Source organism: Pelodiscus sinensis, chromosome 2, assembly GCF_049634645.1.
Source record: "Pelodiscus sinensis isolate JC-2024 chromosome 2, ASM4963464v1, whole genome shotgun sequence".
NCBI lineage: Eukaryota > Metazoa > Chordata > Testudines > Trionychidae > Pelodiscus > Pelodiscus sinensis.
Window position 1 is genome coordinate 226,680,448 of NC_134712.1, and position 14,368 is coordinate 226,694,815.

Here is a 14,368-nt window from a genome sequence, read left to right on the forward strand (position 1 = left end):
GTACCTGGTGCAAGCGGGCCCGCGGAGTCCGCTCGGCGGGGCCTGATCCAGCCGGGTCCCTACTCCCATTCCCACTCCCGGATCATGTTTGCTCCACGCGCCGCCAGGCCCCGAGCTCTGACCGCACCGACCGCAGCAGCCCGGGCTCTTTATTCCCCGAGCAGGCACGGCCGGGCCCCGGAACATGAATCGCGAAGCCTTCTCATGTTTCCTAGCTGCGGAGCTGAGCCTGCGAACATCCTCCCATTGCGCTATCCACCGTTCGGGGCCCCGCAGAGGGGAGGCTACCGGGCTCTCCGGCCATTCTCCGCTGCAGCAGGCGCGGAAGCCTCTTGCCCTCTCTTTCCTTCTCGTGTTGGCCCTACAACCCCCAGGAAACCCTCCGTCTCCCCGTTGTTTGCACTGGAGCAAAGCCCTGCGGCTCTGAACGCCAAGCTCCTAGATTTGCCAGCCCGTCCGGGGACAGGGTGTCTGTGGTAGGAGAGGGTCGGGCAGAGAACTGGGACTTGCTGCCACCCCAATACCTTCAGTACACGAGGTAGCCGGGTAAGATGTACCTGACTGTTTGCTACGCAGGCAAAATGGGTACTCCTTCGGAGCAGAGGTGGGAAACCTACTTACACGTGCCCGGGGCAGAGCTGGGCTGGCTAACCTGTAAATTTTAAACAGACAAAGCGAGCGATAGCCAAGGAGACATCAGCTTTCTGCCTCGGCTTCTGTCCGCAAAAGAAATGTTTTGCAGCTCCAGCTGGCTAACAGCTGCTTGAATGAGTGACATCACTGTCTGTCACTATGATGTCATAATGTAACGCACCGGTAAGGCACTCACGGCGGAACAAGTAATACACTTGAATGAAAACAACAGCAAAATAAGGATGGAAACCTATTTTTTGAATTCATTAGATTATCATATAGTCTAGGATAAATAGTGAGGCAAGTGCGGTGGCATTTCGCGAAGCAGAAAGGTGTAAGATATTCGGAGCCGGAAAATAAAACAAACTTGCCAGTTTTTTAAAAAGTGGTTAAATGCCGGGTTTTAAGGGCAGCTTTCAATGGACAAACTACACTGAGGTTAAACTAGGAGTTTTCTGGCGTCATTTTATTTTTGTTATCCTACATTTTTCCATCTTACCTTCTCTATTTTCGCATCAACCGTAATGCAGAAGGACGCTGGCTGGTTTATGATTGAGACATACTTTTGAAAACGGAGTCTGTAAATTATAGTCAATCGTACCTTTTAATCAGAGCAAACTGCTCCAGACTGACTGAAACACATGCAGCTTACTCACTACCCCGGCTGAACTGTTTATGACGTGAAAGTATTATTCTAATTGTATTACAGTTAAACAAAACTCCACAGCGAAATACTCGAGCGAGGAGAGAGAGAGACCTTCTCAAGGCTACACCTTAGAACAACAACTAGAGAGAGCAAAATGAAAAGACAATTCAGAAAGTGTACATTTTCAAACACATATTTTCCAGTTACTGCTTCATTTCCCCTTTCCAACACCGCTTGAACTGTAAAAATAATCCCGTAGAATAACACGTGGAATTATTTACACTTCACGATACATAATTAGGTTGTAATGCCAGCGTGGTATTTTGTTACTAAACATAACTAGCAGAAAGCTTCCGAGAGGTTTGCTGATGTCAGCTGGGACCCCGAGGCAGACCTGCAGTCCAGAAACGGCAGAGACTGAGAGCGGATCGCCCAAATAGAATTATGCTGGCGTCTGAAAGTTTTAATTTAAACATGGTAACGAATATTTCAACTCCCATGTGTTAGGAGGGAAGGCTACAGGCTTCACAAGGATGTTAAAGATCGCGACTAGATAAGTTTTGATAATACAAAGAATGATGATGCCCAGTAATTCGATTTATTAATCTGATAATATTTTTATGGATTCTTTCATATTGTTGTCAATGCTAAAACGTTAACAATCTCTACTGGTTTTACGCCCAAGGAGTAAACCATTTCAGATCCCCTTACGTGAAGGGGTTTAACCAAAGAATTCTAGAATTCATCTATCAGCTGTTTTGTAGTCACTTTAATGTGATTATAGCAATTAACAAGTATATATTCATAAACAAAAGTGTGCCTGCATATTGCATAATACTAATAATAATTAATAATAAAATGATATGGACTTTAGGGAATCTGTCTTTGGTTTACTTTCAGAGAGGTAGCTTGTTTGCTCAATTTTTAAAAATGTAAATATGTTGTTGATCTTGTTAGTGTATCGTCTTGTATTTTCATGACCTTACTAGAGATACGGGGTGTACCTTAACAACTTATGCTTGTTCCCTGGAATATAGATTTATTATTTGATTGATAGCTCATGATTATTCCCTTGAACATGATTTAGAATTAATTGGCACATATAAAGGATGAAAGCTCACCAAGAAGCAGGAGCAGACTTTGTAACTGTCATCTTTTCATTCTTTTTCTACAGATCTTGTATTTTTATAGTAGCTATATGAAAAACCCACAAAGCCAGTTTTCTAATGTAGCTTTTATCTACAAACGTTACTACGGAGTTTTGACATTTTATTTGTAAATTAAGTCTATGCACATTTGGTCCACTGTTAGCTGTAAAGAGAGATTTGGATAATACTGGTACCTAACTGATTCTGATGAAGCTCCATGGTGATAGTGAAGTTGTGATAGATTCTCAAAACTTCCTGTTCTGTTTTATCAGGGAGGTAATGACATCAAAGTGAAGAGAACCCCTACAAGTGACATTTTAATTATACTTGTAACAAAGTTCTAAACATTTTTAAAAAGTGATAGTAAAACCAAGCAAAATGTTTACTTTTAAGTTAAAGGCTCACTTCCTTGTGTTTTGTAAAGATGCTGTTTTACTAAAGGCTAAATTCTTTCTAGTGGAATCATTTTTTCCATTAGTGCTTTTAAAAGAAATTCCTGTCATATAGACCACATCCCCAGTCATAAGCAAGTCTTCCAGAAACACACAGTTGACAGATACAGGAGACAGAGAGTTGCTCTCCCAACTGGTCACATTCATTGATAGGACAGCAGGTTAACTGAGAACACCTTGAATCACTGTTTGCAATAAAATATTTTTTTTAAATCAACATTTGGAAAGTGGAACTGGAAAAAAAGAAAACAAGCCCTGTAGAGAAAAATCTGCCAAACAGTGTGAAGGAACTGCAGGAGCATTTGGCACCAAAATGCCTTTAAAGTAGTGAGACCTACCAAATCATCACATGTACATTTTACATACACTCTCCCCCTCCATATTTTATTTCTTAGATCACATTTGAAAAGCTTTAATGAAAACAAGATTTCTATTTTCAGAGCTTGTTTAACATTTAGAATGTGATACAAAATGTAGGCTTTATGTTTTTAATTAAGGTTACATACCCAAAACTTATGGAACAGTAAGTCCAGAGCTGTTAGCTGGGCAGCAAGTTCACAGCTCAGTTCATTCACATTTCAGAATGTCCTTAGAGGGAAGGCAACAGTGGTCTGTCTGAGAAAGGACAAAAGGTTATACAGAAAACACCAGCATTGAAATATTAACTGTATCGAAGGGCAGAAATTCATAACAGGGTGGAATGACCGTGTGTTTTAGGCTAGAGTTTTCAACTCAAAATGGGCATCTGTCATCTGGAATTCCCACTGAGAAGTTGATTTTATATTTAATTTCCATTCATGTCTCCAGAATGACTCTTGATGACTAGAGTTCTTAGCAGGAATCCAGAGAAGTGTTGGAGAGCATTTTTCAAGCATTATTCAGAATGGGCTTCATAGGGCCTGAAAGAGGCACCATGGGCCTAATGATATTTACCACTGGAAGCACCAGTGTGTGTTAGCTAGAGTTCAGAAAGTGCTTTGCTTTAAAGATGGAAACCTCCAAATCATAAGCCCTACTGTGATACCAATTGCACGGAATGGGACATAGAGAGTACATCTAGCCAAGACCACGGGAAACCTCACTCCTGGGCATGCTGAAATCTTGAAGAAAGTTGCTCAGCCCAATAACTCAACTTTTCTCCTTGACTCTGAATGCGGTTTTGAGAACCTTCTTCTTCAGTGTTGTGGCAAACTGAGGCCAAAATGAATTTTCCAAGTGATTGGTTTCAAATACAGTTCTCCACTAGTTCTTTCACTTTCAGTATAATCAAACCCATGATCCACTTTTAATCTAGTGTGCTATATATATATATATATATATATAAAACTAAAAATGCTGATTTCAGTTATCCTCCCGTTCCACAAAACGTCATTCCTCATGCTCATTTTGAGCTAGTTTTAAAAAATTTATTTAAAAAATATCACCTTGGTCCGACCCTCAAAGGTATTTAGCCACTTAATTCCCATTGGCTTCAGTGTTAGTTCAGCACCTAAATAACTTTAAGAATCTGGACTCCTCTTTATGACAGTTTCTTTTCAGCTGCAAATTCCTACACAGTTAACATACAGAGATAAAATTCAAAGAATTTCCTTGTCTCACACACACATGCTATGCTACAAGCTTCTGGGCAGCTAATAACTGCCTTTATTTAAAAAGCCTAAAATCCTCAGGTAGATGAGGGATTGCTTAGGATAATATAAACAAAAGCCTTATTTACAATCCTATACAGAACAGGTGTTGACAACTGTTGTTAACAATGATGAGCAATGATCTAGCACGGAACATGTTTCAGCTGTAAATGTAAAGGACGACAAACTTGGGGTATGTCTACACTGCACAGGTATCCCAAAATAGCTACCCCGCATCTACACAAGCTGCCCGGTATTTCAAATATTTTTCAAAATAACAGGCACGCTATTTCAGCATCCCGGTAAACCTTGTTGCACGAGGGATAAGGGATGGCTCAAAATAGTGCATTATTTCAAAATTTGGTGCTGTGTCAATGCGCCAAATTTCAAAATAAGGTATTTTGAAATAGATTTGAAATAAAATACACAATTTGTGTAGCGCAAATTGCATATCTTATTTTGAGTATAGGGTGCTGTATAGACGTACCCTTGGTTAACCCAATTCACTAAAGTGGTGAGAGTCTGGATTTGCCCTTGCATGACCCTATCTAATACTGCTTCAGTTGCAATCACTTCCACTGCTACTGTTTGGTCATCTTGACCAGGCTTCAAAAGCAAAGGGATGGCACTAAGCAAAGGCTAATTTAGGGCATGTTTCTAAATTGTGAGGCCTCATTAGACTGCAATACTCTCCTCCCAAAGGAATTGGTGGAAGCCTCATCTCTTGAGACTCCTGAAATCAGACTATATCATGTTCTAGAAAATACACTGTCACAGGTGCCATCTTTCCAAGTTGCCAGTGCATGCTTGATCCTCACTCCAACCCTTTCCTCAAACCTCCACCCCACTTCTTCCCATACTGTTTTTCACTCTCTCCTGAGTACACCCCCACTGTAACTTCTCTCCCGTGTTACAAATCTGTCCCTCTGGGTGTCGGTGATCAGACCACTCAAGGGATCTTATAAAGAGGAGCCGAAGGATGGAAGGCACAACGAGAGTAGTATCCTTATATTAGTTTTATTCCGTATAGATATCAACAGACAAAGATGTTAAGATGGTTTATATGTAATTGCGATATATTCTATTCCCCTCTTCAAGCGTACTCACACAAGCGTACTGATCAGGTGGCCAGCCCCGATAGTTGCTGGAAGAGGCTGGAGATCTGGCCATGTACGTGCTTCCTCAGCTTCTCTGTTGATTTGTCTCCACTGATGCCCTGGCAGGAAGGACCCTTATACACTTCTAATCAGTAGCTCTGTTGATGATTCACTGAGAAACTGCTGTATAAAACTTTCCTCTGAAACTGCTGCATAAGACTGGGTATCACACAAACAGTCACACGAACAGTCACTCCAATTGGGTCTCCTGATATTTTGCCTCTTTGCCTTCAGCCTCTTCTGTCCACTCCACAATCATACCACATCCACACTTATTCTTATTTATTCTTACCCCATTAATTCATTATAATCAATAGATAAATCAATAAAATCTGTGTGAATTATATCACCCTCCCCTCCAGCACCTCCTGCATGCCAAATGAACCAGCAAGCAGGAGTTGCTGGGGGTGAGAGGAAGAATCTGATTGGGGGGCTGCCAGTGAGCACTGAGCATCCATAATTTTTTTAATAGTTGCTCCAGCCACAGAGGACCCATAGGGTCGGCACTTGTGTATATTGTACCAAATGAAGGAGCATTTTACATAGGTAGGGAAATTGGCCACACAAGATACTAAGCTAGGTTACTTTGGCTATTACAGATGATCTTAATAATAACTTTCTCCTGATGTGATCAGACCTGGGACTAGTCATGTGATCATGGTGGACAGAAATCTGATACATAAGGAGAACAAATGTTTCATAGGCTCTTTCAAAAATGCCATGTCTCAATCTGGGAATGTAACCAAATCCTTGGAAAATTATGTTGAGAGCCTCTCTAGGAGATAAAAGGATATTAGCAGGGAAATGGGGGATCTCTGCAGTTTCTTGAGGGATCCACCAGAAAAATAAAACAGCACCTTGAATTTTTCTTTTTACACACATTGGGCCAAAGGTATTAGCAAGGGGAGGATGATAAGTGGGAAATTATTTGAAAAGTGTATAAACCAATATAATGCATCACTGTTTTTAAATTAATTTCCCTGCTGACGCTGTAGCCAGAAGCATTGTTAAAGTGCAGGTCAAAGGAATGTAGTGCTCAAAGAAAGATGAAAAGGCAAAAAGACGATTGTCAATCTGTGAGGTTGTGAAAACTGGCAGAACTTAATCCTGTGTTGCCCAAGTTTAGTCAGACTAAATTCATTGAGGCAACATCTACACTGCAATGCTATTTTCGGATACTGGTAGTATCCCAAAATAGCTATTCCATGTCTTTTGAGCTTGCCTGTTATTTTGAAATATAATGGATTTGCTGTTCCAATGTCCCTGTAAACCTCATTCCTCAAGGAGTAAGGGACATTTCAGAATAGCAATTTATTTCAAAATGAGTGCTGTGTAGACAGTGCCAAATTTCAAAATAAGTTATTTTGAAATTAACTCGCAATAATCTACACAATTTGCATAGCTCAAACTGAGTATCTTATTTCGACCTATGGTGCAGTGTAGACACGCCCTGAAACAAAGATTCTACACCTAGCAGAGACTTACTTTCAGAATAACTAATACAATTATTTCCTATCAGAAAAAAACATTAATATGATGGCCTTATGTATGGAAACAACAGAAAGTAAAATACGGCACAATTAAATCTGGAAGAAATAGACAATGTCAGAAAGAATCCTGAAAAGAAGAGCTGCCCCAGATTCTTTTAAAATGCAAGAGACCACTGTGTTAAAATATTATTAACAGGAAACATTGTGCGAGTGGTTTCAGATGTTTGACATGTCAGAAAAGGAAGATCCTGCTTCCTTGGGATACATTGCTGACAGTCACTCAAAACCAAAGAAGAGAATGGCAGGCTGCCTGGGTTACTTGGAAAAATTCCAATCTAAGGGTGTTAATTTAGAAAATAGTAATCCCAAGTAATGTGATGCCTCCAGTTTATTGCTCCTTCTGTCATAGATGTCATGGGCTGCTGATGAACTCCTTTCACTTTCATCATCAACATCAACAACCATGGGCTCAATGCTCATTGGTATCTGAGGCCTCTCACTATTTCCTTCCATCTTCCCCTGTCCAGTGCGGAGTGGCTTAGTTTCTGTAGACTAGCTCTGCACCAATCTACTATATCATCTACCCATTCTCTGTGGGGTCTGCCTCGCCTATTCAGACCATCCATTATGCCGAATACCAGGGTCTTAACTTTTCGTGTGTCATTCATTCTGCAGATATGTCCGAATAGCTGTGACTTCCATTGTATAACCTTCTGCAGTAGGCTCTCTTTTGGCTGTATCTTCCTATATATTTCCTCATTGGTGACCTTCTGCATCCATCCTATTCTCAAGATCTTTCTATAACAACTCCTCTTGAATGCCAGTATCCTTCTCTTCTAATCCTTCATTATCACTCATGTCTCACATCCATACAACATGCTGCTAAATACACACGTTTTCAAGATGCTCAGCTTCATTCCTAAGCTAATCACTTTACTTTTCCAGATCTTATCCATTGCCTTCAAACTCACTCTTGCTTTTGCTATCCTAGTCACTATTTCCTTTTTTACAGTCTAGATCATACATCATGTTGCTCCCCAAATATGTGAACTTCTCTATGTTCTCTAGTTTGATCCCATCTACACTGATCTTCCTTCCTATTTCCTTGTCTCCAAATACCATTGTCTTCGTTTTATTGATGGCATCAGATTTCATTCCTATTGTTGGTTTATGATCAGCGCATTGACACTCATCTGACCAACCCTCCTCCTTTATCCAGGCTTGGGACTGGCATGAAACCCATAGAGGTTTCATGGCAGAGTTAAATATTAACTTCCGCTGCAAAACCTGCTGCCCAACAGGGGGCTCAAACCCACAAGCCTGAGATTAAGAGGCTCATATTCTACAGACTGGACTAGCTGGGCTGGGTCCTTTCATTTTATCCAAGCATATATTCCAAAGTGACCATCCCCTTCTCACAGAGAAAAATGGACAGTAAATAAAGATACCTCTTGCTATAGACATAATCCTTTTCATCCATAAATCTCAAAGGTGGGTAAACATTGTTATCCCCATTTAGAAATGAGTAGATTCAAGCAAGAAGGTCAGTGAATTAATCAAGTTCATGTAACAAATCAATGGTAGATCTTGGAAGAAGAGCTCAGTCTACTGATGCCTGGCATGGTATCTTGAACTCAGCTGCCTCATTGTCTCAGGACACTGGTTGATCACTTGGTAATGGGCTTAGTGCTTTCTTTTCCCCTGCATTTTGGGCCATGTCTTCTGTTCATTGGATTCCTCAGATTTCCCATTCTCTGGATGAATTATAAAAAAGCATATTCTCTGTGGGCCAGATTCTACTCCACTGAAGCCAATATTTTCTTGGCACTGACTTCAATAGATACAGGAGCAGGAATTGCGTGAGACGTTCACTCCTCTGCTGATATGCACGCTACGTTGTGGATGGATTTAGCTCTGAAGACAGCCATGCAGGCAAATAAAATCCATGCAATTACTGTTTGCTGGTGTTTTACTTGGAATAGCATCAGGCAGTGACAGTGCTGTAATAAGTGTGCAATTATGGAGAAAATCAGATTGGCAAGTGAGTCTGAGCAATGATCACCAGGGAATTGTGCATTTCATATTCTTCTACTGGAATTCACTGCACTGTTATATTTGACAAGTTAGAAAATAATTCAGTTCCACCTAATCCAGCATCTCAAATGGAAGATTACTGCCAGACATTTCCAAAGCGATTGAGGACTTACTGGGGATTCACCATTAATGGATATGTGCCACAATGTTTACGATACCTACTGCTACTTTGAAAACTTAAGGCTAAATGTTTAACAGTCTATAACAATAAAAATGTATTTGCCTAATTTCAGGCATCTGTGCAAAAAATAAACATCACACATCATTTTGTTAAATTCACTAATATTTATTCTGGTTCCCAATCTTGTTTTACTGAAAGGGATAAAGTCAGATATTTGTAGGGTAACCAATACCACTGGCATTACTTCACCAATATAATAAATACAGTTTGCCAAGCTAACATTTTAAATAATCAAAAGCATTATAATATGTTTCAAGTTGTGAGGGACTTTCGTTCAAGTCTATCTTTTATAGACAGGGAGAGATGTACATGTTAGGACTGGCCAGAAAATAGCAATTCCACTTTGATAAAAAATCAAGATTTCAGTATTTTTCATTCCATTGTGGAATGGGACATTTTGGAAAATGTTGTGAAAACAGAAGCACACAAAGACAATAGACTTGTTAAGACCTGAGCCTGGGGTACGGGATCTGCAAGTCTAAATTTCTGCTCTTTCTGATCCTCACTTCCCATATCCAAGGGATGAGCCCCAATCACCTGGCTCTTCTGAGATGGCCTTTATAGCTCTTGATATAAAAATTTTAGTCAAGATGCTTGACATCTCATCTGTCCTCTGTTCCATCTTTGTGGGATGTATGCTACTGTAAGCAGGGGCTGAACTGCTGCTTGCTGTCAGCCAGCTGAAAGGAGGGGTGGGTGTGCCCACTACAGTTGTTTAGCTCTACAAGGTAATTAACTGTTAACTGTTGACATGTAAATACTGCTCAGGAGAGAATCCAAGGTGTGGCTATGTAAATCCCATTCAGCCAGGGCTGATGGAGGGTCAGTGTTGGAATGGAATGTGGAGAATTGTATATAATTTGGGACTGTTGTGGGGGTCACTAATCATGCTACCCCTAAATGTGGGAACTGTCAAACATGCCACCAGTGCTTGCAGGAGAGACACCACCATCACGGTAAGAGGTCTCGGAAGAACAAGCCTCCCCCTTCCAGAGTTGAGTGAACAGAGCTGGGGGAAAGGGTTAAAGGACTTGAGTCAGCCTGCTTCACACCTACCAGGTGTGAGCTGTAAGACTGGCCCAGCCTGCACCTTTCCCCCTTTGTTTTAAGGACAGACCTAAAGCAGACTCCCTGAGGAGTCTTTTTGTTTGCTAGTCCAGTGAAAGCTGGATTCATTTGTGAGCTGAAATCACTGGTTTGGCTGAGAGCCAGACCTACTGCAGCCAGTAGAGTGGCAGCAGGCGAGGAGCGGCGACTAGCGGCGTTGCGTGGCGCGGCGGCAGGCGAAGAGCGGCCATCAGCGGTGTGGTGTGGTGCGACGGTGGATGAGGAGCGGCCATTAGCGGCGTGGCATGGAGCGGCGGCAGGCGAGGAGCGGCCATTAGCGGTGTGGCATGGAGCGGCGGCAGGCGAGGAGCGGCGACAGGTGCCCAGCGGAGCGTCCGGAGGTGTGGGACGAGACAGCTGGTGAAGCATAGCGGAGTTTCGTATAAGGTGCCCCCTATCTATCTCCCCACCCCCATCTCTACCCAGGTTGGGAGGTGAAACCCTGCGGGTGAACCTTGGGACTCTGGGTGGCACAGAGACTTGTGGGGACAGAGACTTGTGGGGAGTCGGTGGACTTCGGGCGAATCTTGGCCGGGGTGGGGGCTCATGTTTGGGTTATGAACTCTGTTTGTGGTGTTTTCCCCAAGCTAATGCCGTATGAATTCTTCCTCTGTTTCATTAAATGTTCTTTTCCTACACTCAGACTCAGTGCTTGCGAGTGGGGAAGCATTGCCTCTCAGAGGCGCCCAGGGGTGCGTGAATTTCCCAGATCACTGGGTGGGGGCTCGAGCCGGTTCTTTGTGAGATTGACCCCAAGATATTGAACCCAGCCCTGGTTCCTGCCAGGCCTACCCGGCAGAAGGGCTACACTACCATTCCATGCTCCTCAGTATCTTTAAATAGCTGCCATATATATAATAGAACCCAACCAAAACCTGTAATAGGTGTGTGGTTTACAAGAGAACTCACAGGCTTGTGGTGAAGCTATGGGAGTGGGATTCATGAGGTTTTGGCACAATTGCCAACTCTACCACGAACTTGTGTTTGACCTTGGAAAAGTTGCAATCTCTATGCCTTAGCTCTTCATCTGCTACTATGAGATAATAGCTGTTTCCTATGCTTTTACTGTGCTGCATAACATACCATGCTGTATTACGGTTTCGTGACCTAAAAAAAGAATCCCAAATTATTTCCAGGTGCTGTAAAACTTCTTTTGGGATGGCTAATATGGATTGTTTAGAATCATGGGGAGCATCAAGACCCCATTTTCTCGGGGCTGATCTTGAAATCAGAGCTTTTTCCAGTATAGGCAGACCAATCCTGATAGTGCTGAAATTGTGCAGGTTTATGGTAAGCTTTTTCTAAATGTCTCTAACTATGAAAACCACTGGGCACATGTGTGAAGAGCCTCTTTCCTGTGACTGGCAATTATAGAAGACCTGTCCTAGGTAGCCCTACCTTCAGGGCAGGATTAACACTCTTGTGGACCTGGGGCTAATAGATGTTGTGGGGCTCCTACATACAAGTCTTTTTCCTAATTTTAAACAAAATTATTACAATTATGGCATTGAAGCTATGAATGCTATACTAAACTTGTCTTTTAATTAACACAAACCCATCCTGTGGTTACATTTCAGTCTTAAAACACGTAGAATACAGTACATTCAAAATAGCCTACTTCTTACCTTAGAACAGCTGTTATATTAATTTCTTTCTGGGAGGGAGGGTGCAGGAGGGAGTGCCAGACTGGGGCAGAGTGTTGGGGTGCAGAAGAGGGTGAGGGGTGCAGACTCTGTGAGGCAGTTTGATTCAGGAAGAGATTCTGAGTGCGGCTCAGGGCTGGAGTGCAGGAGGGTGTGCAAGGTACAGGCTCTGGCCAGGCAATGCTTAGTACAGGTGGCTCCTGGCCAGTGGCACAGCAAGGCTGAGGCAGGTTGCCTGCATGCCATGTGCTCATGCTGCTTCAGAAGTAGCTGGCTGCTGGCATGTCTCTGCATGCCACCGGAGAGAGGGAAACAGCATGTCTCCTTCATTGTCTGTGCCCACAAGCACTGCCCCACAGCTTCCATTCACTAGGAACTGGTGCTGTGGGCAAGGGCAGAACACTGACATGCCTCCCCCCCACCCACACACACACCAGGAGCTGCAGAGATGTGCCAGCAGCCAGCTGTTTCCGGGAGTGGCGTGGGGCCACAGCATGTACCTTAGCAGCCCAGAGATCATGATTATTTAAAATCTTCAGTTGAAGCAGATGATTTCTTGGCATTTGCGAGCTTAATAGAAATAGCTATTCAATTAAATGAAATGACAGGCCTAGCTAATTAATGTGTTGTGTTACTCGTTGCATCGTCCCATTCAAACAGTTGCCCAGCCACATGCATCATTCCCGATAAATGCAGAGATACAAAATGCTATTGCCAGTGTTAAGGACATATTCTTCATGGAATGGTACCCAACAAGCTGGAATGATCACATCATCTAGCCCTTGGGTTAGAGATCATGTATGTGTATTATGAAGGATGCAAAATCATAGAAACAGCAGTGAAAATTGGTGAAAATAGGAACTGCAGGTTCCTAAATGTAGGATCATCCTGAACAGCTAGGGAGTCCTTATGAGTTCCTTTTGTGATCTCAAAGTAGTTGTCCCATGCAAGAACTCAATAAAATGAGGCACCTCAACCATTCCCGAGGCCACTTTCCCACCTCCCTCCAGAACTTTAGGCCAAATCCCAACATGTGCCCACTCTGGGAATTTAGAACTCTCTTAAAAGCAGGAGGCAAAGTGCCAGAACATGGTATCACTGACTACAGACTTTAAATGAAAGTCTTTTACACTCCAATTTCATCTTTTATAACACCAAATGCTTGTGAGCTACATGAGCTACAAGAATGGCAGCTTAATAACAAGCCTTCTTTTTTTGTCTGTTATCTATTGGGTCTTATGGAACATCTGACTGTGGTAGCATTCTGATAATTGCCTGCCTATGTGTTTTCCCACTAAATGTTGGGATTGGCTGGCATGGGTACAATAACTATGATTTAAAGACATATCAGTCTCTTTAGAGTTCCATCCATGTACCTCAGCAACACAATGAGCAAAAAGGAGGTTGTCTTACCATGGCTCATTATATTGCAAGTACGTCAAATTACTTTGAAGTTTTCTTCTGTGTTAAGGTGGAAAATATTTCACGTCATATAATGACAATTTCATTTATATTTGGCTTTGCCATGAAGAAATTCAAATGGTCCTTCCAAAGGAAAAGCAGTACCATTTATCCTAACAAAAACTATATAGTGACTGGTCTCTTGCTGAACTTGCACTTCACTGAGCGCTCTGGCAGAAATAATATAAACTATGATAAACATTTGGGTTGGAAAATCTGCACAGGTAATGGCAGTGCAAATTCCCACACAGAGTCACAGTAATTCACTCCAATTCTGTTTGGAGTGTTACTATAGTTACCAAACCCAGGCAATCACTGGCCTAAGAATGCTAATGTTCTCTAGGAACTGGCTGGAAAACCCCTGGTAATTTCATATGGGTTATCAAACAACTATCACATAGTGCTTGAATGCACGAATATCCCTTATCAAACTGATGACCATCTATTTTCAATCTTTATTCTCCCTGTCCAATTATTTTTAACAGTTTGTCCCAACACGTGTTTTTTCCCCTCCGTTCATTGGAAGGTTTCATGATGTGTACAAAAATCATGAATACTCTTTGAACAAGATCTGGGAAATCTCCTTACAGTACATCAATAGCAGGAATAAAGCAAAGGCATTAGATGAACATGCAATGCTCTGCAAGTGGGGACAATGTAAGATGTCTTTCTGTGATTAGAGAAATACTAATAATCCTTAATGGGTGACAGGATCAGGCCCATATAGT

General features: G+C 42.1%; 2 protein-coding genes across 13 annotated transcripts in view; both read right to left on the bottom strand.

Annotated features, from left to right (window-relative positions):
- Positions 1 to 1,468, bottom strand: part of MKX (mohawk homeobox) — a 120,929-nt gene extending 119,461 nt beyond the window's left edge. For 3 of the 12 annotated variants that reach the window (XM_075922563.1, XM_075922562.1, XM_075922564.1), the window contains exon 1: positions 5 to 516. In XM_075922563.1, coding sequence (XP_075778678.1) covers positions 5 to 186 — 182 coding nt within the window. In that variant the 5' untranslated portion in view covers positions 187 to 516. Of the gene's footprint in view, positions 1 to 4; positions 517 to 557; positions 1,108 to 1,132 lie in introns of those variants that run through there. The other 9 variants (XM_006124783.4, XM_075922565.1, XM_075922568.1 and 6 more) reach the window with 6 other exon arrangements.
- Positions 1,469 to 3,431: 1,963 nt separating this feature from the next.
- The window catches only part of ODAD2 (outer dynein arm docking complex subunit 2), a 240,845-nt gene continuing 229,908 nt past the window's right edge, over positions 3,432 to 14,368 (bottom strand). Inside the window, exon 20 of the mRNA XM_075922571.1 lies at positions 3,432 to 3,494. Coding sequence (XP_075778686.1) covers positions 3,447 to 3,494 — 48 coding nt within the window. The 3' untranslated portion in view covers positions 3,432 to 3,446. The remainder of the gene's footprint in view (positions 3,495 to 14,368) is intronic.